This window comes from Dasypus novemcinctus, chromosome 23 (genome assembly GCF_030445035.2).
Source record: "Dasypus novemcinctus isolate mDasNov1 chromosome 23, mDasNov1.1.hap2, whole genome shotgun sequence".
Lineage (NCBI taxonomy): Eukaryota > Metazoa > Chordata > Mammalia > Cingulata > Dasypodidae > Dasypus > Dasypus novemcinctus.
In genome coordinates, this window is record NC_080695.1 from 18,277,248 (window position 1) to 18,302,878 (window position 25,631).

A 25,631-nucleotide genomic window follows, 5' to 3' on the forward strand; every position below is an offset into this window, starting at 1 on the left:
ACCTAACTGCCCCCCCACCCCCCCACTCTTCTGCTGGAATGACTCTTTCTAGTCACCCTCAAAAGTCCCAACACCTTCCAACATTCAGCTCTACCTTCACCTCCTCCACATAGCCCTGACTCCCTGGCGCCCTTGGGTAGAAACAACCACCCTCTCTTCTATTTCCTCACTCTAGCCTGCATTTCTCAGATGACCGACCTGCTTCCTTCCGGCACACTCTGTGGGGGCAGGCTCTGTGACTTACTGTTCCTGAGTCCCCAGTGCCCTGCACAGAACCTGGCATGTAACAGGTGTTCACGAAATGTTTACCAGATGGAAAGAAGAGACGGTGACCTGGCCCAGGAAATGGAGCCTCCTATTCCTCCCAGGGCTTTATGCTTATTTAACACCTGCCATGTAACTAAAGAGAACCTTCCCTGGAATTCCCACTCCTATATTACAGTGGTCTGGTGGGGCTGGGAGAAGAGGAAGGAGGGAATAACAGCTTGCTGGTTAGCACCAAGTCTCATTCCAAAGAGAAAGTCACAAGCCCTCTCCAGTGCTGACCTCTACAAAGACCACGAACTTCCACACTAAAGTGGAAGCAGGGTTTTTTTGGTTTGGTTTGGTTTGGTTTTTTAAATGGAAAGAACAAAGCCCTGTCACTTTTGAGCTCAGGCAAACACTTTTCTTATCTGAGCATCAGTTTCCTTAAATAAAGAATTAACTGCCTGGTTTATATCACAGGCTGCTGATGGCCTAAGGATGAAAAGGAGAGAGACTGAAGTGAAAGTGCTTCGTAGATGACCCCGGCGGTAAAGGGTGAGAGGTCACGCTGGGGCTGCAGTGCCGGCACTTGCAGGACAGGCACTGACGGTCAGTGCAGGAGGCAAAGCCTCGGCTCATGGTGGACATGGCCAACTTCAGGGCTCTACCGTAAAATATGCAGTCTCAAGAAAAGAGCTTGTGATCCAGAAAAATCAGGACCTAACACAGGGTCTGTCCCTTACTAGTCATGTGACTTTGGGTATGTAACTTCGCCCCTCTGAGCCTCAGTTTCTTTACTTTTATCTTGCAGGGTTATTGTGAGATTAAAATAAAAAAAAAAGTGCCTAGCAAAAATACCTGCAAATTGATGAGAACTATTCTTATTATTCTTATTAATGGGTTATAATGAGAATTATTCTTATTAATGAGTTCGTCTAGTTTCTTTTTCCTACAAGGAAGACATATGGATGCAACTCACCCTGGAATTCAAGAAGGAGAGAGGAATTGGCTGAGGCATCAGAGGGAAAGCCATTAGGTTCCCGGGCTGCTGAACTGTTCGATTTTGACTTTTCTTTCTAGAAAAGGAAAAAAAGAGGAATATGACAGAGCCAGGCAGGAGAGCCTCAAAGAAAGGGAGAGTGGTGCCATCTGAGAGACCATGGAGGTGTGGACTGGCACCGAACAAGGAACGACAGTAGTGGTGTAAGAACCCAGGACCCAAGGAATGACAGAACCTGGGCAAGGTGCTTCTCCCAGTTGGAAAATGAACTCTTTCAGTGCTAATATCACAAATCCAAAGGGACAGGCAGATACGTATGTCTCTCCCAGAGTTCCCATGGTACTCTGCTGCTTTCTGCCCTGATCAAAACGCTCTATCCAGCCCTTTGCTAACCAGACGGGTGAAAAATAGAAAACACTCATTTGAGAGAGAAACCTGATTTCGTAGAATAGTGGAGGGAGAAGTGAGAGAAGAATGGAGCTCTGGCTGGACCAAGGAAGGAGCTGCTTTAAACGTGGTGCCAGCAGTGGCAGCACCCAGAGGCCCCTGCTAGCCCAATTCCTGACCAAATCAACTCCACCCAGTCAAAAGGCTCACCAACCCTACCCCCATGTCTGCCTTTACCCAGAAAATCATTTCTTCCAGGCAGGGTGTTAAGTCACACAGATGGAAGAATCACCAACGGGAGGGCCAGCACTAGCCCGCTACAAACATGTCCAGGGTTAAGGAAATAATCAATCCTAGCATGCAAACAACTGCATCCCCCAAATTAAGGGTTTAAATCTGGATAATCTCAAATTTATACCTATCTATACTTTTTATACATGTCTCTTTATGCCTTGTGCTAGTAAGACAATTTCGTTTCTGTTAAACCCCCAATCCTATCTCTGCAATAAGTCAACTATACACGTTTATGTATCCTTCTCTTCCATGTGTATATGCAAACATAATTTTAATGTAATTGCATACATTTTACCACAAATGCTGAAAATGATTTTTAATGGTTGTATAATATTCCATATACCATAATTCACCTATTTGACATTTAACTTTAACCTCTCTAGGTCTGTATTTATTTATTACACGATGCTCAAATTTCACTTTTTCTGCATCATTTTATATAGATAAATTCACAGAAATAATTTCTGCTAGATGAATGGTTTAAACATTGTTTTTCCTGAAACACAGTGTACCTCCTGCTTTCTAAAAGGACAGTGTAAACGTCCTTGGTGAGCTAGTTTCCCAGTACCCATCCAAACATTTGACCTTACCACTACTTTTTCCCAATCTCTCATTTAAGAATTCCGTCTCTACGAAAAAATATATTCATTAAAGAGAATTCTGAAACAAAAAAATATAAAGAAAATTCTGAAAATACAGAAAAAGAAATCCTGTAGAACCAGAGGCACTCTACACATGTATTTGCATAAAAACGGTTAATAATATAGCATTATAACTTGATTCGCCTCCTTGTCTTCACATTATTAATATTCCTATGCCACTGAATAGTCTTCTGCAACATCTTTTGTAACTGTTACATCTTTTGTAACAGTTGCAAGACTTTGCAAGATGTGGGTGCACACGTACTTACTTAATGATTCTCTATGATAGGATCTTTAGTTTGCTGGTAATTTTTAAATATCATAAACACTATTGTAATGTTCAACATCACAGACAGCCCTTCTATACATCGTGATTATCTCTTGAGGATAAATTCCTAGAGGTAAAACTTCTGGACCAAAGGAATAGATTATCAACTTAACCATCATTGTTTTCCATTCCCCCTAATCTAATAGTAAGTACCTCAAATGCTGGTACCTTAGAAGATGGCACACTACAGTGGACTGCCGTTGGACAGACAGACTGACTGACCTCAGAGCCCAGCTCAGCACACAACACAAACACTAAGAGAAGTCCTTGGGAGAGACGAAGGTGGCTGAGCCTGGGGAGGGAGAATATGAAACAGGAAAGGCTTACACGTGAGAGATGCGTTTAGGGAGCTCTCTAGCAGTGTCCTTCCCCCACATATGTACACTGCCTGACAGATTTAGCAGGCTGACCATTAGCCCCTATGAGTTGTGGCATCACTGGACCCAGCATGAGGTGAGGAATCACAGGGTAGCTCCAGAGCGCCTCTCACTTCCCACCCCACCTCTTTGGGGGTGGCAATGACAGGAAGGATGGTCACTCCCAGATAAAGGCAGCACCTGGAGGCTTTGTATGGGAGGCAGGGGGGTAAAGTGAAAGAAGCCTGAGGTACCTCCCCTATCCCATTCCTAAAACTCACTTAGAGAAAGGAAAATCAGAATTTAGACTTACATTCTCCCCTCAGTTACATATTAGTAGACAAGGAAGCTGAGAGACCCAACCAAATAAAAGATCAGAACTTGGAAAAAACTGACAAGGCAATGGAGAAAAACAAGCATCATGAAAGAGTATAAACATTAACAACCTACAACAGAGGAGGCATAAGAATTTTAATTAAATATAGTAGGGCACCTCAGAAAGATAACGATGATAATGGAAAGCTGCTTTGAAGAACTACCAACTGGGGAAATTTGGCACAAAAAATACAATTGTTAAAAATAAAAATTTGGGAATTAGATGTGGCTCAAGTGATTGGGCTCCCACCTACCACATCAGAGGTACGTGGTTCGGTTCCCAGTGTCTCCTAAAAAAGACAGCGAGCTGACATGACAGGCAGGTGCGGCAAGCTGACACAATAGGATGAAGCAACAAGAGACAAAGAAGAAAACAAAATGAGAGACTCAACAAAGCAGAGAGTAGAGGTTCCTGGTGCCTCCTAAAGAGGATGAGCAGGAGAGCAGGAGAGCAAGCTGGCACAATGGGCAGGCATGGCAAGCTGATGCAACAAGCTGACACAACAAGAGACACAAGAGGAAAAACATAATGAGAGATACAACAAAGCAGGGAACAGAAATGGCTTAAGCAACTAGGTGCTTCCCTCCCATATCAGATGTCCCATGTTTGGTTCCCAGTGCCTCCTAAAGAAACAAGGATGAACAGACACAGCAAGTACAAACAAAGAGATAAATAAATAAAATAAATCTTTAAAAAGAAAGAAAGAAAGATAAAAATTTAGAGGAGCTGTTTGTAGGCTCAGTGGTTGAATGCCTGCTTCACAAGTACATGAGGTCCTGGGTTCAATCCCATGTACCTCCTAAAAATAAAAAATAAAAATGAAAATCTAGTGAATGAATTTAATAGCTGAAATAGATACAGTTGAAGAAAAGATTGAGACAAAATGGGATTGAGAGACTCAGAATACATCAGGAAAAGATAAAGAGATGGAACAAATGATAGAAAGTTAAGAAATAAAAGAGCTACATGTAAGCATTACAGTATATTCTAACAGAAGTCCCGGGAAAGCAAAGACAAAAGAAATTCTAAAAGCTTCCAGGGGAATACGAGTAGATCCCCTAGAAAGGATAAAGAATCAGCCTGACATCAGGTTTTTCAACAGCAACACTGGAAGCAGAGCAATTGAGTAAGTGCTTCAAAGTGCTGAAAGAAAGAAATTTTGAACCTACAGTTTTATATACAGGTAAAATTATCAATGAAACATTAAAGTAAAACAAAGTTATTTTCAAAATTAAAAAGATACTTTCAGAGGAGCAGATGTGGCTCAAGTGGTTAAGCACCTGCTTCCTACATGGGAGGTCCAAGTTTGGTTCCCAGTGCCTCCTCAAAACAAAAAAACAAACAACAAGCAAAACAAATGAGTAAACCAACTCTGGGGAGCTGATACAGCTCAGTGGTTGAGTACTGGATTCCCACATATCAGGTCCTGGGTTCAATTCCCGGCCCGGGTACCTAATGAAAACAACAACAAAAACAACAACAACAACAACACAAAAAACTTTAAGAATGTCTTTTCCACAAAAAACCCTCTTTGACAAAACTCTTGAAGGACATGCTGCAGCAAGAAGACAAATGAATCCAGGAAAAAACATTAAGAATTCAGTGCAAAGGATTAGTAAATAAATAATAATAATGTTTACTTAGCCTAAATAAGCAATCACTAAAAGAAGAAATATCTGTAAAACTTATGAACTGAAATTCCAGTTAAAACTATGAAAGTGGGGTGAGAGAGCAGAAGTGGTTAAAGTGTGTTATGCATCTTAAGTTCAGAGAGAAAGCAGATTTTGGTAAACCTTACAAAGCAAATGAATAACAATTTAACATATAGGTCAAACATACAAGAAAGAAGCAAAGATAGAGAAAATGTGAGCAACACAATACATTTTATACCTAAATATAAGGTATATTTGTTTCAAACACAAGTAAACACAGTCCAAAAATCAATCATGCACCAGGTCACAAAGTACATCCTACCAATTCAATGAAATTAAATAACACCAATTTTAAAAGGATAGCTAAAAAAAAAAAATCCTCCATATCTGGAAACTAAAGTTCATTCTACTAAATAACCTATGGGTTAAACAGGAAATCAAAGAGGAACTTATAGAGAATAGCTAATGATGCTGAAAGGATTAAAGATGTAAAAATCTGTGGAATACAACTAAAGGAGTAAAATTTATTTTATTTACTTTTTGAGGTACTGGTGCCAGGGATTGAATCCAGGACCTTGTATGTGGGAAACCAGTGCTCTCTCCCGAAATTTAGTTTTAAAGGAAAAGAAAGAAAAGGGAGGGGAGCGGAGGGGCGGAAAAGAAAGAAAGGAAAGGGAAATGGATGAGGCTCAACCAATTGGGCTCCTATCTACCATATAGGAGGTCCAGAGTTCAATGCCCAGGGCCTCCTGGTGAGGGCAAACTGGCCCATGTGGTGAGCTGGCCCATGCAGGGAATGTTGCCCCGCGCAGGAGTGCTGGCTGACGTGGAGAGCTGGCACAGCAAGATGATGCAACAAGAGACACAGAGGAGAGAAAATAAGATGATGTAGCAGAACAGGGAACAGAGGTGGTGCAAGATAGTAATCACCTCTCTCCTACTCCAGAAGGTCCCAGGATCAGTTCCCAGAGTTGCCTAATGAGAATACAAGCAGACACAGAAGAACACACAGTGAAAGGATACAGAGAGCAGACAATGGAGGGAACGGGGGTGGGGGGGAGAAATAAATAAAAATAAATCTTAAAAAAAAGAAAGGAAGGAGGGAGGAGGGAGGAAGGAAGGGGGGAAGGGAAGGAAAACTGGAAGAAAGCTAAATATTCAATACAGGAAATGGGAAAAAAAAGAATAAACCTGATAAAACAAAAAGAAGGAAATAATAACATTAGTTCAACAGAGTGCAAAGCAAGCAAAAGAAAAGATTAGCATAAATTATAAGGTGACTATAAAGATTTGAGGAATAACAAGGCAGATCACATTATGGGGAAAAATGCAAATAAACTAAAGATAGTGAAAAATGTAAAATAATTACCAATATAGCAAGGCTTTAAATTACCAAAGAACATCAGGAATAACTGCACAGGGGTCCATGGGAAAAGCTCTCCAGCAGAGGCGCTGCCAGCAGCCTTCGAGGTGCAGGACCGACTTGTGCTCCACAGAAAGGCTCGCGGCACCAGCCAAGCCAAGTGCCCTGCCTCCTGGGGACGTGGGGAAGAGGGCAAGACTCAACGGTGCCCCCAACTAAAGAACTGTTGACCTATATGAAATGGATAAACTTTGTAAAGTATACAAAACGACAAAAAAAAAGAGAGAAAATCTAAGCCCATCAATCACATTTAGAGCCAATGTAATGATCCTCAATGCCCCTCCCTTCACCAAAGGCCCAGATGGTACCAAAGGTGACTTCTATCAAACTTTCCTATCTAGACTTTAGAAAAACAGGAGAAACTGCCAATTCATTTTAAGAGGCTGGTGGATTCTTAATACCAAAACAAGGTAAAGATACCTTAAGAAAAGCAAATTACAGATCACTTTTACCTATGAACCAGATACAAAAATCTTAGTATTTGTGAACTGAATGCAACACTACACGACAAAAAGCATGTTCAACTAGAGTTTATCTTAGGAATGCAAGAATGGTTCAATATCAGAAACTTTACCAATGTAATTTACTACATTAATAGACTGGGAGGGAAACCACGTGAACATATCAATAAATACAGGAAAAGCATCTGATAAAGTCTAACATCTATTCATGACTTTAATAAACCTTAGAAAACTAAGAACAGAAGAGAAATTTTCATGTTGATAAAAGTTATCTTCCCAAAAATCTACAGCAAGAGACAGAACTTGCTCTACTTAATATGAAGAGGGGGAAAAAAAAGACATACTATAAACTCACAGTAAATGAAATGGTAGCTCTAGTGCAGGGAAAGAACAGAGCAGAAGGACGCAGGGAGTTTAAACCCAGACACAGGTCCACCCAAAAGGTGGCGGAGTGAGGCGCTTCAGGGCTCCATTCCCCCCCACCTCCCCACCCCCCCACCGCAGAAGCTTTGAACAACCAGAAACATCTTTCTAAAAGCTCTAGAAAACAGTTAAAAGACTGCAGGAACAGGGTCAACGCTGAATCAAGGAAAGGCTGTAGCTGCAATGATGGACACATGACACCATACATTTGTCAAGGCCTATGGAACTGTACAGCACAAAATGTACAGAAACTATAATGTAGACCACAGACTTTGGTTAGCAGCAATGCTTCAATATTGGTTCATCAACTGTAACAAATGTACCACTAATCTAAGATGTTAATAATAGGGGAAACTGAGTGGGCATGCACCTGGCCTGGGAGAGAGAGACCTTGCCCAACCTCTCTGGGCTGGACTTAGAGCTGCATCTGTCTAAATTCCAAAGGCCCTGTTCTTTCCACAGACCACTGTGCAGAGGAGATCCTGTTAGAAAGAAACTGCAGCATGATTCAAGAAAAGAGAGACAGAGGTGTATGCTAGCAACCTTCCACTGGATATCTCTGCAGAAGAAATTCTCTGCCTTCTAAAGGACTTCAACCCTCTCCACGTCCACAAAATCTAGAATGGCTGCAAGGACTTCACACCTGCCTGGGCTCCAGGCAGAAAGTGGTACTTGCAATTCAGGAACTGCATGGGACGTTCTTCTACAAATGAAAACTGTTCCTGAATTCAAACAGAAGGCCCCCCGGAAGGACTCCTGACTTGGTGGAGGGCCCCTGTAGCTGCCAGGAGTGCAGAGGACTGAGCTCGGAAAATGCGGTCTCTCCTCCCACCACTGAGAAGGATGACCCCATGTAAGCCCCTAAATAAATGCACATTCGTTACAAAAAGTAAATTTACAAAAATAGGGGAAACTGTGTGGGTGTGTAAGGGGGCTTATATGGGAATTCCCTATACTTTCAGTATAATTTTTCTGTAAATGTAAATTTAAAACTTCTCTAAAAATAAAGTTTAATATTATAAAAACAAAAAAGAAAAAGTTGTAAAATCTCCTGGTGCCCTGCCTGGCCCCCCCGCTACCCCCTCAATCCAGCTCTCCCAGCAGGGATCCCTGGTCCTGGTTGCCGGGAGCAGGGTAACCCTCCAGCACACCCGGAGAGCAGGCGCGTCTGACCCAGTCTTGGCGCGGCAGTCTGAATGCCGCAGCTGTCCTAGAACTTGCCCTGCTGCAGATGGCGCTCGTGAGTTCTCCTAGAGAACCCTGGGGGAGAGTCAAGCCTGCTGCCTGGAGCATGGGATGACCGGCTGTAGGACATACAGGGCAGGACTCAGACCGAGAGGAAACTGCTTCCTAGAGAAGAAGGGCATTCTTATCCTTGTAAACAGAAAGGACCAGGGAGGTGCCTGCGTCTTGGCCTGGGGCAACGTTCAAACTCACTTATATGGCTACACCTTGAAGGTGCTCTGTTCTTTCCCTGCACTAGACTGAAACAGTCTTTTTCGCTTGGGAATGGTTTTCTCTCTGTCTGTCTCTCTGTCTGTCTCTCTGTCTCTCTCTGTCTCTGTCTCTCTCTCTCTGTCTCTCTCTGTCTCTCTGTCTCTGTCTCTGTCTCTCTCTCTCTGTCTCTCTGTCTCTCTCTCTCTCTCCCCTGGCATTCAAGCAAAGCTCTGATATAACACTTGGGGGATACAAGCTTAAGTAACAGACATCTCATAGTCTAAATCCCAGCGATAACACTCTAAAATATCAAAATGTCCAGGATTCGACAAAAGATTACAAAGTTACAAAGAAACAGGAAGTGATGGTCCAGGCAATGGAGAAGATTAAAACATTAGAAACTGGGAGCTGATGTAGCTCAGTGGTTGAGCGTCTGACTCCCACATACAAGGTCCCAGGTTCAATCCCCGGCACCTCCTAGATAGACAGATGGACGGATGGATGGGTGGATGGACAGACAGATAAAACATTAGAAGTGATAACTGAGATATCGGAACTGGGACCTTCAAGGCAAGACTTTTAAAAATATGATCTTAAATATGTTCAAAGAACTAAAAGAAATCAGGAAAATGTTAGAGAGATGGAAATAACAAAAAGCAACCAGGAAAGAGGCTGTGGCTCAACTGACAGAGCACCCACCTACCATATGGAGGATCCAGGGTCTCCTGACCTGTGAGGTGAGCTGGTCCACACATAGTGCTGCCGCGCTCAAGGAGTGCCATGCCACGCAGGAGTGTCCCCCACGTAGGGGTTCCCCACGTACAAGGAGGGCGCCCTACAAGGAGAGCCGCCCTACGGGAAAAAAGTGCAGCCCACCCACAAGTGGCACCACATACATGGAGAGCTGACACAGCAGATGACACAACAACGACAAACAGTGACACAGTTTCCCAGTGCCACATGACAAGAATGCAAGCAAACACAGAAGAACACAGAGCAAATGGACACAGAGAGCAGACAGAGGAGGGGAAGGAGAGAGAAATAAATAAAATGAAAATCTTAAAAAAAAAAAAAAAGCAACCAGACAGAGTTGAAGACCATGAAAACAGAAATTTAAAATGCCCTAGAGAAATGCAACAGCAGATTGGAGCTGGCAGAAGAATCAGTGAACTTTAAGATAAGACGACTGAAATCAACCAGTCTGAGGTGCAGGACGAAAGAATGAAGAAGAGTGAGCAGAGCCTGAGGGACCTGAGGGGCACCACCACGTGTACCGATGTACGCGTTGTGGGAGTCCCAGGAGAAGAGAAAGGGGCAGAGAGCATACTCAAGGAAGTACGGGGTGAAAACTTCCCAAATTTAACAAGTGACAGGAATAAACCCATCCGAGATGCTCAAAGCACTCCAAACAGGATAAACCTAAATAGACCCACACCAGCCAATTTTAACTCAAACTGGCAAATGTCAAATACAAAGAAAGAATTCTGAAAGCTGCAAGAAGCCACAGATCATACACAAGGGAGCTGTAATAAGATTAAGGGTTGCTCTCATGTTGGCAACACCCTGGAAGCAAGAAGGCAATGGGAGGACATATTTAAAGTGCTACCAAAAAAAATGGCCAAGAATCCTACGTCTGGCAAAACTGTCTTTCAAAATGAGAGAAAGATTAAGACATTCCCAGATAAACAAAAGCTGAAGGACTTCATCACCACTAGACTGGCCCTGCAAAAAACGCAAAAGGGGCGGCGGACGTGGCCCAGTGGTTAGGGCGTCCGTCTACCACATGGGAGGTCCGCGGTTCAAACCCCAGGTCTCCTTGACCTGTGTGGAGCTGGCCCATGCACAGTGCTGATGTGCGCAAAGCCCATGCACAATGCTGATGTGCACAAGGAGTGCCCTGCCATGCAGGGGTGTCCCCCGTAGGGAGAGTCACCCAGCGCAAAGGAAAGTGCAGCCGGCCCAGGAATGGTGCCGCACACACGGAGAGCTGAAAGGAAAGTGCAGCCTGCCCAGGAACGGTGCCGCACACACAGAGAGCTGACGTTAGCAAGATGACGCAACAAAAAGAAACACAGACTCCCGTGCAGCTGACAACAACAGAAGCGGACAAAGACGACGCAGAAAACAGACACAGAGAACAGACAACCCGGGGTGGGGGGAAAAGGGGAGAGAAATAAATAAATAAATAAATCTTTTTTTAAAAAATGCAAAAGGGACCTCAGCAGGTCAAAAGGAAAGGACAAGAAAGGACAAAAGACAATTGACTGAAGCCACCTGAAGAAATAAAGATCTCCGGAAAGAGAATGATGTGGGCACATATAAATACCGATACTAGTGTAATTCCACTTTTTACTTCCTGTAGGATCGAAAAGGCAAATGTTTAAAACGTAATCATACATCAATGGATTTGGACTTAAAAAGTATAAACATTTACAAATATAAAATTTGTATTAAAGCACACAAAACTGTCATAGATCTAGGATGATAAATTTAAGCCCTATGGTAAGCACGAAGAAAATACCAAAGAATATGTAAGCTCGCAGAGAAAGAAACTAGAGTCCAGGTCAGGTGTGGGAGAGAGGGCAATGGGGAGTTACTGCAAAATGAGGGTAGAGTTTCTGTTTGGGGTGCCTTTAACATGGCAACATTGAGAATGTGATTCATCCCACTGTATGATATGCTTGGAAAGGGTTAGGATGGGAAAATTTTTGTTGTATATATGTTCACACAATTAAAAAAATAGAAAACTGAAAAGATGATGATGAATAGGGAAGTGTATGTGGCTCAAGCAATTGAGCTCCTGCCTACCACATGGGAGACCCCAAGTTCGGTTTCTGGTGCTCCTTAAAAAAAAAAAAAGGAAGAAGAGCACACAGTAAGCACAAAACAATGAGTGGGTGGGAAGAGATAAAAATAAATCATAAAAAAAAAGGTGATGATTAAAGGCAATACATCATAATGGATGGAATCTAAGAATGTAAAAATGGAGGACAAAAGGCTCAAAAGGATGCTATTAGGACGTGAGGGAAAAAAAGGAATACAGAGTGTAAGTTTACAGCAACATTAAATTTCTTGAACTTGGTAACCGCACTTAACTCAATGTGGTGGTTTGAAGCTATATGTACCCCAGTAAAGTCTGTTCTTAAAGTTAATCCATTTCTGTGGGTAGACCCATTGTAAGTAGTAAGATATGACCCACCTGATTCAGGGTGGGTCTTCAATTCTATTAGAGTCCTTTGTAAGAGAACAAAATTCAGACAAAGAGAGAGAAAACCAGAGAAGCAAGAAGCTGAAGGCAACTGAAACCTGGAAAAGAAGGGAGAGACCAATAGATGATGTCATGGGACTTGCCATGTGACAGAGGAGTCCAATATGGTCAGCAGCCAGTTTTGGGGAAGAAAGCATTGCCTTATGATGCCTTGATTTGGACCTTCTTCTCAGTTTCAAAACTGCAAGCTTGTAAGCTATTCAAGCTGTTAAAAGTCAACCCAGGGAAGTGAACGTGGTTCAACTGATAGAGCGTCTGTCTACCATATGAGATGTCCAGGTTTGAACCCGGGCCTCCTGACCCATGTGGTAAGCTGGCTCACACGCAGCACTGCCGCATGTAAGGAGTGCTGTGCCACACAGGGGTGTCCCCTGTGTAGGGGAGCCCCGCGCACAAGGAGTGCACCCTGCATTGAGCTGCCCCATGCGAAAAAAGTGCAGCCTGCCCAAGAGTGGTGCCACACACATGGAGAGCTGATGCAGCAAGATGACACAACAAAGAGAGACATCGAGAATGCCAGAGGACACAGAAGAACACACAGCAAATGGACACAAGAGAGCAGACAATGGTGGTGGGGGAGAAATAAATAAAATAAAATCTTTAAAAAAATAAAGTGAATTAAAAAAAAAGGCAACCCAATTCATAGTATCTGCTTGCAGCAGCATAGCAAACTAAACAGTGAATATCCTTGTTCACAGGAAATGTATGTGGTAGTATTACAAGTTCAAGGAGTATGATGTGTGCAACCTCTACTCTTATATTCAGAAAACAGATATAAACAGATAGGCATCTGGGTAAATAGATATAGATAAGAATGATATGGCAAAGGTGACAAAATGTCAAAATCAGTGAATCTGGTGTCTAGGGGTGTGGGGGTGTGATGGAGTTCTCTGTATGGGGTTTGTATTATTTTTGCACCTGTCCTGTAAGTTTGAAATTATTTCAAAATAAAAAGTTAAAAAAAAAACTATCTTCATGCCTCAAAAGAAGAACTTTCTTTAAAACTCATAAAAAGTATTAATTATAAATAAATAAGTTTATTTATCTTCTCTACATTAAAACTTAAAACTTCTGTCACTCAAGGATCATAAATAGGGCATGAAGACAACCCACAGCAAGGGAAAGGTATGGATGGCATATAATCAATAAAGTACTTGAGTCCAAAACACAGAATTCCTACAAGTTGTAAATAAAAGACTACAACCAAACAGAAAGACGGGTGGAAAACTTAAACAGGTACTTCCTAAAAGAGAAAACTCAAAAGACTAGTAAACAATCACTTAGGAAAACAGTTCAGCATTAGCTAGTATAGGTTAAAATACACATACCCTAAGTAAGACCCAGCAATTCCACTCCTAGGAATATGTCCTAGGAAAACTCATGCACATGCTGACCTGGATACTAAACAAGAATATTCATAGGATCATTATTCCTATTACCCCAAACTTGGAACAACTCAAATGTCCATCTACAGGAGAATCAGAAACATAAACTACATAAATTATGGTATAGCCATATAATGAAATTCCATACAGCGTTAAAAAGGAAGAAATAGCTCCAAAGTACAACATGGATGAATTTTACAAACATAACATTAAGCGTAATAGGCAAGACACACAAAAATACTTCAGGATGCCATTTACATAAAGTAAAAAATGTTTACAAATGACTACAGAAGTCACGAGAAAGGCAAAAGTAGGAGAGTGATCACCCATAGAGGGAGGGGAGGGGATGCTGGGAAGAATCGCAGTGAGGCCTTCTGGCTATGTTCTGTTTTTTGAGCTGGGTAGTTTTTAAAAAGACAGTAGCTTTATATTTAATCATTATACTATACATTTATATATCTGTGTACTTTTCTATGTGTTTTTATATTTGAAAAATTTTTTAAATGATTAGGAAAAGTTTAAAAAATGTTGGAAACAATCTGGGTGTTTATCACCCAAGGAATGTATAGATAAAATGTGGGGGGTGGGGGGTAATGGAGACCTCATATTTTTTTAATGTAACATTAAAAAAATAAAGACAAAAAAAAAAGTGGTCACTGCATATAAGAGAATACAATGCAAAACTCAAAGGGAATAAAACTACTTCCATTCATGGAAACATGGAGAATTCTCAAAAATACAACTGAACAAAAAAGGATGAAATAAATAGAAAGATGAATATATATACATGTATATATGTATATGTATGTAAAGTTTTTCAAAAATACACGTGTGAAACAATGCTATGTGTTTTTCAAGAATATATAAGTATCAAAGAAACCCAAGGAAGAGGAATCAGAAAGGCATATATTATATACATAGTATATTACAGTGGGTAGCTAATTGGATAAGATCAGGGGAAGGCAAACTTTTTCTTAAAGGGCCAGACAGTAAATATTTTAGGTTTTACAGGCCAGTAGTCACTGTGGTAACTACTCAACCTTGCTACTGTAACTCAAAAGCAACCACTGACAGTATGGAAAGGAATGGGCATGGCTGTGTTCCAATAAAACTGTACCAACCAGCCCTGGGAGCAGATCTGGGCTGTAGGGTGCCAAGCTCTGGAAGAGAGAAGGTTAGGGGGAGGAACAAGGGATGACAGTAAAGTGAGGGGGTCTGTCAGAGACCAATGAAAGAAAATGGTGCCTTTTTCCTTTTTCCTCACTTACCTCCTTGCTGTCTGTCACAGGAACCCACTTAAATATCCGAAGGGAAGTGTCACCCACAGTCACCCACTTCTTCTCCCTGAAAGAAAGACTCTTTTTAGAACTGATAAAACAAAACAGATTTTCGTTCACAACTTGTGCTTTATTTACCTCTCAGTGAGTCATGCTTTCGATCTGGAATATCTTATACCTGCTCTCCATCATATTAAACCTTACCTTTCAGAGCAAAAGCAACCCTTCCTATCAAACGTCTTTGGCTCTGAACCTCCACTTGCCACCTTTCCTCACACAAAAAAGGCTTACCAAAGCCTTTTTAAACTCATACTACCCCAACAGAGTACTAGCACATTTTCAGACTCAGGTATTTACCTGGCATCGCTTCTTTATTTTCCAAAAATTAATTCAATCCCACTGATATTTATAAACTCCTATCATACAATGCCCTGCAGGAGAGACAGGATGTATAAGATATGGTCCCTACCTTGGGCACTCATAAGAAATGAAAAAGATAAGTAAAGGAAATCACTGTAACACAAGAAGGTGGCAAGGAAATTGAGAAGGCTGAAAGACAAAGTCTTGGGTATCCTTTGAAGTGGACACTCCTGACTCCATGATCCTAACTCTGACGTGAAACATAACACTTAAAAAATCATCACAGGGAAGCGGATTTGACCCAACGGATAGAGCGTCCGCCTACCACATGGGAGGTCCAGGGTTCAAACCCAGGGCCTCCCGACCCATGTGATGAGCTGGCCCAAGTGCATCGCTGATGTGCCAAGGACTGCCGTGCCACGCAGGGGTATCCCCTGCATAGGGTAGCCCCACGCGCAAGGAGTGTGCCCCGTAAGGAGAGCCGCCCAGTGTGAAAAAAGTGCAGCCTTCCCAGGAGTGGCACCGCACACACGGAGAGCTGATGCAACAAGATGACACAACAAAAAGAGACACAGATTCCAGGTGCCACTGACAAGACTATAAGCAGACACAGAAGAACACACAACAAATGGACACAGAGCACAGACAATGGGGGGGGGGCTGAATAAATAAATCTTTTAAAAAATAAAACAATCAGGGAGCAGATATAGCTCAAGTGGTTAAGCACCTGGTTCCCATGTACGAGCTCATTCCCTGGTACCGCCTGAAAACCAAAAACTCAAAACAAACATACAAATGAAAAAACCAACTCTTGTTAGGGAACAGATGAATCTCAGTGGTTGAGTGCCTGCTTCCCATATATGAGGTCCTGGGTTCAATACCTGGTACCCTCTTTTTTAAAAAAAAAACATTGTTTCTACTATAAAAAGGGAAAAAAAGGAAGGAGCAGCTTTGTCTTGCAGGGAATGGACAAATAAGCTTGTACATAAAGTCCCAGGTAAGGATGACTATAAAGGGGCTTGAGGATAAAGGGTGGGAGAGGTTGGGGAAGGCTACCCACCATTTTTGAGAAAGAAAAGGGGAAAGAAAGGGCTCAAGAAGTCATCAAGGACAACCAGCAAGATGGCGGGAGAGTAGGGAGCTCCTAGAGGTCAGCTCATGCTGACCAGGCAGTTAGTAATCACCCAGAGCTATCTAAAGCACATGTTTGGGGGTTCTAGACGACCAGAAGATGATCCTGTAACACAGCCTTGAAAGAATGGAAGGAGGAGACTGCCCAACTGCAGAGAAGACTCATAAGTAGAGGCTCCACACCCTGGAGGCCGGTGCCCATCCTCCACTGGAGGCACAAGCCACCTCAGAGGAGCTGTTCCGCAGCTGGAATTGAAAGCTCCCCTTCCCAAAAATGGGGAAGGAAGAGACAAGCCGCCTTAGGAGCTATTCTGTGGCTGGAGTTGGAAGCTCCATTTCCCAAAAACACAGGAGGAAGAGACAGACCAACTTCTGCTACTGATTAATAAATTTGGCTGGCTAAAGTATAACCCTAAGAACAGCTAAAGTTTGAATATGTCCAAGTCAGAAAGAGGCCAGTAGCCGCCATTTTGACTCTACCCCCGGCCTAAGGGTAAGCCCTGCTGACTGAAAATCAGTGCCATTAGGGACTGGCTTCTTTCACTCATATCAGGCTTTAGCCCTAACCCAGGCTTTAGCCCCACCTCTGGCAGGGAGGAAGCTGGTAGAACCTGCACCAGACTCTCCGGGTAACTGCAAGTACATTCAGCTGGTACAGACTGAATAGTTGGAAGTCTACCAGGGTAACTGCAGTCATTTTGGACTCGGATGGCATAGACTGCTGCCCATACTTGCAGCTCCATCCCCACCCCAGGCAGGGAAGGAAGTGGTGTGAAGCTTCATCAGTCTTTCTGGGCAACTATAGTCTAGGTCTGCATGACTTGGATTATTACACATGGCTGTGGCTCTGTCCCTATCCCTGGCAAAGGAGAAAGGTGGGAGAAGCTTCATTAGTACATGGGGCAACATGGGAAGCTTGAGCATCCACAACTTACAGCACCAACTACATCCTCAGTTCCTACTATACAACCAACAAGGGAGAAAGGGCAAGAAAGTGCTAAACTAAACCAAAGAGAGAAACTGCACCCAAAATAAATAGGTCTAGTAAGTCAGATGCCAAGATATTCAAAAAAATTACAATCCATACCAAGAAACAGGAAGATATGGCCCAGTTAGAGGAAAAGATAAGCTTCCAGATGACATAAAAGAGTTGAGACAACTAATCACAGCTGTTCAAACAAATCTCCTTAATAAATTCAATAAAATGGCTAAAGAGATGAACGATATTAAGAAAATATTTGGATGAGCACAAAGAAAACTGGAAAGCATATATAGAAAAACAGATCTTACAGGAATGAAAAGTACAATAAATAAAATAAAAAATACACTGGAGTCATATAAAAGCAGATTTGGGGAGACAGAAGAAAGGATTGGTGAACTTTGAGGACATGGCGTCTGAGAGTAAACATACAAAAGAACAGATGAAGAATGGAAAAAATTGAACAAGTTCTCAAGGAACTGAACGACAGCAAGAGACATGCAAACATATGTGTCGCAGGTGACCCAAAAAGAGAAGAGAAGGGAAAAGGGACAGAAGGAATACTTGAAGACATAATGGTAGAAATATCCCCAACCCTATTGAAGGACACAACTATCCATGTCCAAGAAGCATAACGTTCTCCCATCCAAATAAATCCAAACAGACCAACTATGAGACACATACTAATCAGAATGTCAAATGCCAAAGACAGAGAATTCTGAGAGCAGCAAGAGAAAAAGCAATGCATAATATTAAGGGATATCCAATAAGATTAAGTGCTGACTTCTCATCAGAAACCATGAAGGCATGAAGATGTGGTTTGATATATTTAAGATACTGCAAGAGAAACTTCCAGCTAAGAATCTTATATCCAGCAAGATTTTCTTTAAAGAATGAGGGGAAGTGAAGTGGGTATGGCTCAAGAAGTTGGGTGCCTGCCTACCACACGGGAGGTCCTGGGTTCAGTTCTCCTAAAGAAGATGAACAAGACAGCGAGCTGACACAATGGCTGGCACAGTGAACTGACTCAACAAGATGATGCAATAAGGAGAAAAAACAGGAAAACACAATAAGAGACACAAGCAGGGAGCAGATGTGGCTCAAGCAATTGGGTGCCTCTCTACCACAGGTTTGGTTCCTGGTGACTCTTAAAAAAGAAGATGAGCAGTCACAGAGAGCACACAACGAATAGACACAGCGAGCAGACAGCAAGTGCAAACAATGGGGGGGCGAATAAATAAAATAAAATAAAAATCTTTTTTAAAAAATGAGGGCAAGTTTAGAATATTCACAAACAGAAATAGAATTTATAACAGCTAGGCCTTGCATGATATACTAAAGGGTGTGCTACAGTCTGAAAAGAGTCTTGGAAGACAGTCTAGAAACGAAAATTATATCCGCAAAAGTAACTAAAAGTGGAGTGGTAAAAATAAAATATGACAGATAAAGTCCAAAGGTCAAACTGGGTGAAATAAGTACTGTCTTTACAGTAATAACATTGAGTGTTAATGGGTTAAACTCCCCAACCAAAAGACACAGACTGGTGGAATGGATAAGAAATATGAGCCATCTATATGCCTTCTGCAAGAAACTCATAGACCCAAGGATACCAAAAGATTGAAGTGAAAGGCTGGAAAAAGATATTCCACACATGCAGTAACAAAAATTTTTTAAAAGCTGGAGTAGCTATATTTACATCAGATGGAATAGACTTTAAAAGACACTAGCAGAAGCGGACATGGCTCAAATGACAGAGAGTCCATCTACCATATGGAGGGTCCTGGGTTCAATCCCCAAGGCCTCCTGATCCGTGTGGTAAGCTGGTCTACGTGCAGTGCTGCCATGCGCAAAGAGTGCCATGCAGGGGCGCCCCCGTGTAGGGGTGTCCCACGCACAAGGTGTGCACCCCACAAGGAGAGCCGCCCTGTGTTGGAAAAAAAGTGCAGCCCACCCAGGAGTGGTGTCGCACACACAGAGGGCTGTTGCAGCAAGATGACACAACAAAAAAGAGATGCAGATTCCCAGTGCTGCCTGATAATACAAGCAGATGCAGAAGAACACACAGTGAATAGACACAGAGCAGATAATGGGGAGAAGGGAAGAGAAATAAATAAAAAATAAATTTTTTTTTTTAAAAGTGCATTTAAAAAAAGACAATAGTAATGCGCAATCTGAGGAGGAAGTCAGGAAAAAAATTCCATTTACAACAGTGACTAAATGAACATTCCATGCTCATGGACTGGAAGACTAAATACCATTAAGATGTCAATTCTACTCAAATTGATATCAGATTCAACGCAATCCCAATAAAAATTTCATCATTTTTCACATAAATGGAAAACACAATTATCAAATTTATTTGGAAAGGTAAGAACAGCCAGAAAGATCTTAAAAAGAAAAAATGAAGTTGGAGGACTCTCACTTTCAACTTTAAATCATATTATCTAGCTACAGTGGTTAAAAAAACCCCAGCATTGTACTGGCATAAAAAGAGACACATAGAACAATGAAACCAAATCGATGATCCAGATACAGACCCTCAAATCTATGGTCCAGTGATTTTTGACAAGCCTGTCAAACCCACCCAGCTTGGGCAGAACAGTCTTTTGAACAAATGGTGTTAGGACAACTGGATATTGACAGCCAAAGAAAAAAAGAATACCCCCATCTCACACTTTATACAAAATTAACTCGAAATGAATCATAGACCTAAACATAAAAGCAAGAACCACAAAGTTTCTAGAAGAAAATACAGGAAAACATCTTCAAGACCTGGTGGTAGGTGGTGGATTCTTAAAGGAGATAAGAGAAGGCTAAGATGGACTACTAATGCTTAATGTATATAAAAATTTTAATTAACTTTACTGTAAAAGTGTGGAAAGGTACAGAGGTGAAGGTAACACATCACAGTAATAGCTAGTTTAGTCTAGGGACGTAAATGTCAAATGAAAGAAAGCTAGAGAATAATTATGGGACTGAATAACACAGTTAACCCAGAAGTGGATGAGAATTGTGGTTGATGGTTGTTAGCAGTTTGATATTATTGATGAATTCCAAAAAGAAATACTGGATTATGTTTGTAAACTGATCTTTCCTCTGGGCATATTAGATTGTATTGGATTCACAGGTTTACTTGATTAAGTAATTATTAATCCTTTTGTTCCAGCAGGGTGTTTAGTCCCCACCCTTTGGTGGGTGGGGACTCACAGGTAAAACGCATGGCAAAGGTCAGAGTTAAGGGGTCTTAATGTTGGAGTTTTGATGTTGGAGTCTGATGCTGAATTTGGAGCCCTGGGAAGCGAGGAACCCTGAACCCACAAAGAAGCAAGACCCTGGAAGGGAGGAACACAGGAAGCCTGAACTTTCACAGATGTCAGCAGCCAACTTGCTCCAACACATGAAAAGAGACTTTGGTGAGGGAAGTAACTTATGCTTTATGGCCTGGTATCTGTAAGCTCCTACCCCAAATAAATACCCTTTATAAAAACCAACCAATTTCTGGTATTTTACCTCAGCACCACTTTGGCTAATACAATGGTACAGATGCAAGAGCATCCTTTGTGAGCTAGAGCATATTTATGTCACTGTTGCAGAGTGGTGAGAATAAGGAGAAGCACGGGAAAAACACAACTAGAATAACCTATATGGACTATGGTTAACAGCAATACAGTAATAATCATGTATCTATGCCAAAGATGTACTGTGTAATGTGTAATAATAGGGGAGTATGGAAAAAGGGTACCAAATATACCCTATGGACCATGGTTAGTGGTAATAGTCTAATGATATTATCTCATCATCTGTAACAAATGTTCCACCACGGTGGGGTATGCTGATAGAGGGATTTTGCATGGGAATTCTGCACACGAGCATGATTGTTTTCTAAGTTTACAACTTCTGTAATAAAAATACATTAAAAAAAAATAGGGTGGGTTAGGTGGAAAATACACCAAATGTAAGATATACTATAATAAGTAGTAAGATTTCAATGATGCTTTTTCTTGATTTGTAAGAAATATCTCACAACAATGCAAGGTGTTAGTGGTGGGCTGATGTATGGGACCCCTGTATAATGTTATGCGTTTTTGTTTTGTAAGTTCACAACTTTTACTGTACTCTTATTGTTTATATATGTTCATGTATGAATGATATAAAAATAATGATGGACGATTGTGGGAGGATGGCAACAGATTAGCAGGCAGAGCTGACCACTCTCACATAAACAATGGAGAAAGAACCAAAAGCTGTACGAGGGGCCCATTTTGGGGTCAGCAAATCAGGACAGTGCTACACAATTCCCAGGAGGGTAAGGGACAGAGAGATGAAGAAGCTGAAGTGACAAACGTGAGTTACCAAAGCCCTTAGCCAGGAAGGGCTCCCTTCCCCCACCCCCAAGATATTAAGCTGGGGTAAAACCCCTGACTCGCTGCAGCCTACTGAGGGAACAGACATCTTCCTCCCTGGCAGCTGTTTCAAGGGAAAAGGGAGGAGAGATTGGGGTGCTTTTCTTCAGTGAATTCCATGAGCAGAGCCTGCTCAAATCTCTGGTCTGGAGAGTCAACACAGAACACAGGAAAGCTGAGACTGAAACACCTCAGTGGGAAGATGTACTGAGCTGGAGTAGACCAGATAAATGTAAAATAAAGGTATTAGAGTATATAAACAATAATTACTCAGTGAAATTAGGAAATTTGTTCCTGTTATCAGTATTCTGTAAATTTCTTCGTACAAAATAAACACTTGCTTTTAATAGAGGAGGACTGGAAAAGAAATACATTTTTGGGTACTTCTTTTTTTTTTACCCTTTCTTATGCATACTCATTAATTAAAATAATACATATGAATCAGTAATGATTTAGCATGATTTCTGGTGAAAAAGATTTTGAGTTTTTCTGCCTCATAAAACTATGAGTTGGCTTATTGTTATCCGTAGTAAAAAAAATGCCAATGATTATACACTTTGGCTAGATCATATGGTATGTGAATATATCTCAATAAAACTGCTTAATAAACGAATAACTGTGCAAGAATAGCCAGAAATAGCAGCTAGTGGTACAGGGGAAACAGAGAGATTGAGAGGGGAGGAATTTCCTTGTTTTTTTTGTTATTATTGAAGAAATGAAAATGCTTTATTAATAATTGAAGTGATGAATGCACAACTATGTGTTACTATACCAAATATTAGTGATTGTACAATTTGGATAAATTGTATGCTTTATTAATATGTATCAATAAAATTGATTTGTTTAAAAAAAAAAGGGTGGGTTGGGGGAAAAATACACCAAATGTAAGATACGGACTATAGTTAGTAGTAATTTTTTTTTTTTTAGGTTTTATTTCTTTCTCTCCGCTCCCCACCTTGTTGTCTGCTTTCTGTGTCCATTTGCTGTGTATCCTTCTGTGTCTGTTTGTCTTCTCTTTAGGCAGCACCAGGAACTGATCCTGGGACCTTCCAGAGTGGGAAAGAGGTGCTCAATCTCTCGCGCCACCTCAGCTCCCTGGTCTGCTGTGTCAGACTCTGTCTCCTCTGTGTCTCTTTTTGTTGTGTTATCTTGCTGCACCAGCTCTCCACAGAGGCCAGCTTGCCTTCACTAGGTGGCCCTGGGAATCCAACCCTGGACCTCCCCTATGGTACACAGTAGCCCAATCACGTGAGCCACATCCGCTTCCCGGTAGTAATGTATCATAACAATGCAAGGTATTGGTGGAGGGGTGAGGTATGGGACCCCTATATGATGTTATGCATGTTTAGTTTGTAAGTTCACAACATTTACTATACGCTTATTGTGTATGAATGATATACTTCAGTAAAAAATATATTTTAAAAATAAATAATAGGGTGGGCTGGGGGGAAAATACACCAAACGTAAGATACTTTTTGGTTAAGAGTAACATTTTGAGGATGTTCTTTCATCATTTGTTAAAAATGTTTCCCAAAAATGCAAGGTATTGGAGGTAGGGTGAGGCACCGGAGTTCTGTATGATGTTACGCATGTTTGTTTTATAAGTTCACAACTTTTACTATACAGTGACTTCCCTAAGTTTTTTAAATGAAAAAAAAAAAAGGCATCAAGAAGTCAGATGCAGGGAAGCGGAAGCGGCTCAATGGAGAGAGCACCTGCCTACCATATGGGAGGTTCAGGATTCGAACCCAGGGCCTCCTGGTGAGCTGGCCCACACGCAATGCTGCCGCGAAGGAGTGCCATGCCACGCAGGGACCCCCCCCCCAAGGGGAGCCCCACGCGCCAGGAGAGCCGCCCCACGTGAAGAAAGCAGCCCGCCCAGTTGTGGCACCGCATACATGGAGAGTCGACACAAGGTGACGCAACAAAAATTTCTGATGCCAATGAGAATGCAAGCAGACACATAAGAACATACAGCGAATGGACACAAGAGAGCAGACAACGAGTGAGGGGGTGGGGAAAGGGAGAGAAATAAATATAAATCTTTTTTAAAAAAAGTGAGATGCAAAAGTTAGGTTTCTGATACAAAACAGGCGCTCAATTAGGGTCTTCAATAAAGGGTACAAAGCCGGTTCCAAACAAGGGCTAGGACAGGACTCCTCTGACAGCCCTCAGGGCACCAAGACAAAAGGTCTGCCGAGTTCGCAGTCGCAAGCACGCCTAAAGAACACCTGGGCGGAAAGGGGGCTATCGATTTCGACGGCCACCCCTGCTGTCGATGCCAGGTAGATTCACGGGGAAAGTCTACCAAACTTAAGTAAGTAAATACATGAAGGCTCGGAGTGGCAAACTGAAAACACCCGACGACTGTCAACTACTATGACGGGACAGTTCCGAAACGCAAGTGCCGGTGACGAAGCTCAGCAGGGCCGGCCGCCGCGTCTAGGTAACCGCACCGAGACCCGCAGGCGGCGCGCCAGGGCCCACGGCCGCAGGACCGCCCGGAAGCCCGCAGCGTCCCCCAGCGACCCGGGCCGCGGGGCAGGTGGGCGGGCCCAAGAGCCGGGCGGCGCCGATTGGCCGCGGCCGGCGCGCCCTCTGACCTCACGCCGGCTCGAGCACCTCCCTCCTCCCGTCTGCCCCTTCCCCCCTCCCCCAAGCACGCCGGACGCCTCCCTCCCAGTCCGCCGCTCGAGCGTTCCTCCTCGCGGCCTGAGCCGGCGACCCCAGCAGGACCCTCAGCCCCGACCCGGGACTCACCATTTCCGCACTTTCTCGATGGCCGCCATCACCTTCTTAATGTCATCTTTGGCCCGGCTGCGGGTCTCGGCCCGGACCGACCGGCCCGACATGGCGGCGGCGGGAGCGGCGGGGGCCGGGGCACTGCTCCGAACACTCGGGGACTCGCGCGCCGCCCGCCCGCCGCAGTAGCGTCACCGCCGCCGTCGCCCCCTCCGTGCGCGCGTGCGCGAGGAAGCGCGCGCACCCGCCCGCCCTTTGGGGCTCGAGGGCTCAGCGCGCCTGCGCGCCCCGCCCGGGGCGTCCCTCCCGGAGAGTCCCTTCCTGAGCTCCCCCGGAGTCCCCTCGGGGGTTCTGCGTGGCCCGGGTGCGCGGCGTGCGGGCGGCACGTGCTGCGGGCAGGGCGAGGTGCGAAGCGCTGCCAACCGGGATCTGGGCTCTTCCCCGATTTGTGTTTTGTAAACTTGATCTGAAAGAGACCCAGCTGTTTCCGCACCCTCCTGCCCTGTCTCTCCTGTCCAGCGCCCCAGCTCCCTGGATGCACTGCTGTGCCCCAAGCCCGGAGAAGTTCACACCTTTCTCCACTGTGCCGCCCAGGCTTTGCACACACCTGTTCCGCACCTGGAAATCTCTCATCGTTTCACCTCATGAACTAATGACTTGTTTTACAGCCAATTTAAACTCTGAGAAGGCTTCCCTGAGTTTCATTCAGCAGTTCTGAATTCAGTGATGCCTACTTTGTCCCAGGCTCTGTGCTTAGCACTGAGGATACAGGGCTTTAGTTCACCAAATGTTTGGTCGACTATGCAGACCAGAAAGCAGGCATTTTAAAAAGCCTTTGATAAATACTAGCCTAAGGTAGTATAGGGTGTCCTGCCAGTTGTAATCCAGGTAAGGAAAAGTGACCTTGAAGCTGACCATTGAAAATAGGATAGGTGCTGTTTCTCCAAGGCCTAACTGTCCACAGATACTGTAGATGTTCATAAAATGTTTGTGAGTGTTGAATCATCAGTGCAGGCTCCCTTTGCAGACAGGCATTTTTCTCTTTTTTTTTTTTTTAAGATT

The 25,631-nt window shown here is 43.0% G+C and overlaps 1 protein-coding gene across 1 annotated transcript in view; it reads right to left on the reverse strand.

The window, feature by feature from the left end:
- The window catches only part of BCL7B (BAF chromatin remodeling complex subunit BCL7B), a 28,218-nt gene extending 3,460 nt beyond the window's left edge, over positions 1 to 24,758 (reverse strand). Inside the window, exons 1-3 of the mRNA XM_004452135.5 lie at positions 24,588 to 24,758; positions 14,946 to 15,021; positions 1,226 to 1,322 (exon numbers count right to left, since the gene is read on the reverse strand). Coding sequence (XP_004452192.1) covers positions 1,226 to 1,322; positions 14,946 to 15,021; positions 24,588 to 24,679 — 265 coding nt within the window. The 5' untranslated portion in view covers positions 24,680 to 24,758. The remainder of the gene's footprint in view (positions 1 to 1,225; positions 1,323 to 14,945; positions 15,022 to 24,587) is intronic.
- Between the last annotated feature and the right edge of the window lie 873 nt (positions 24,759 to 25,631).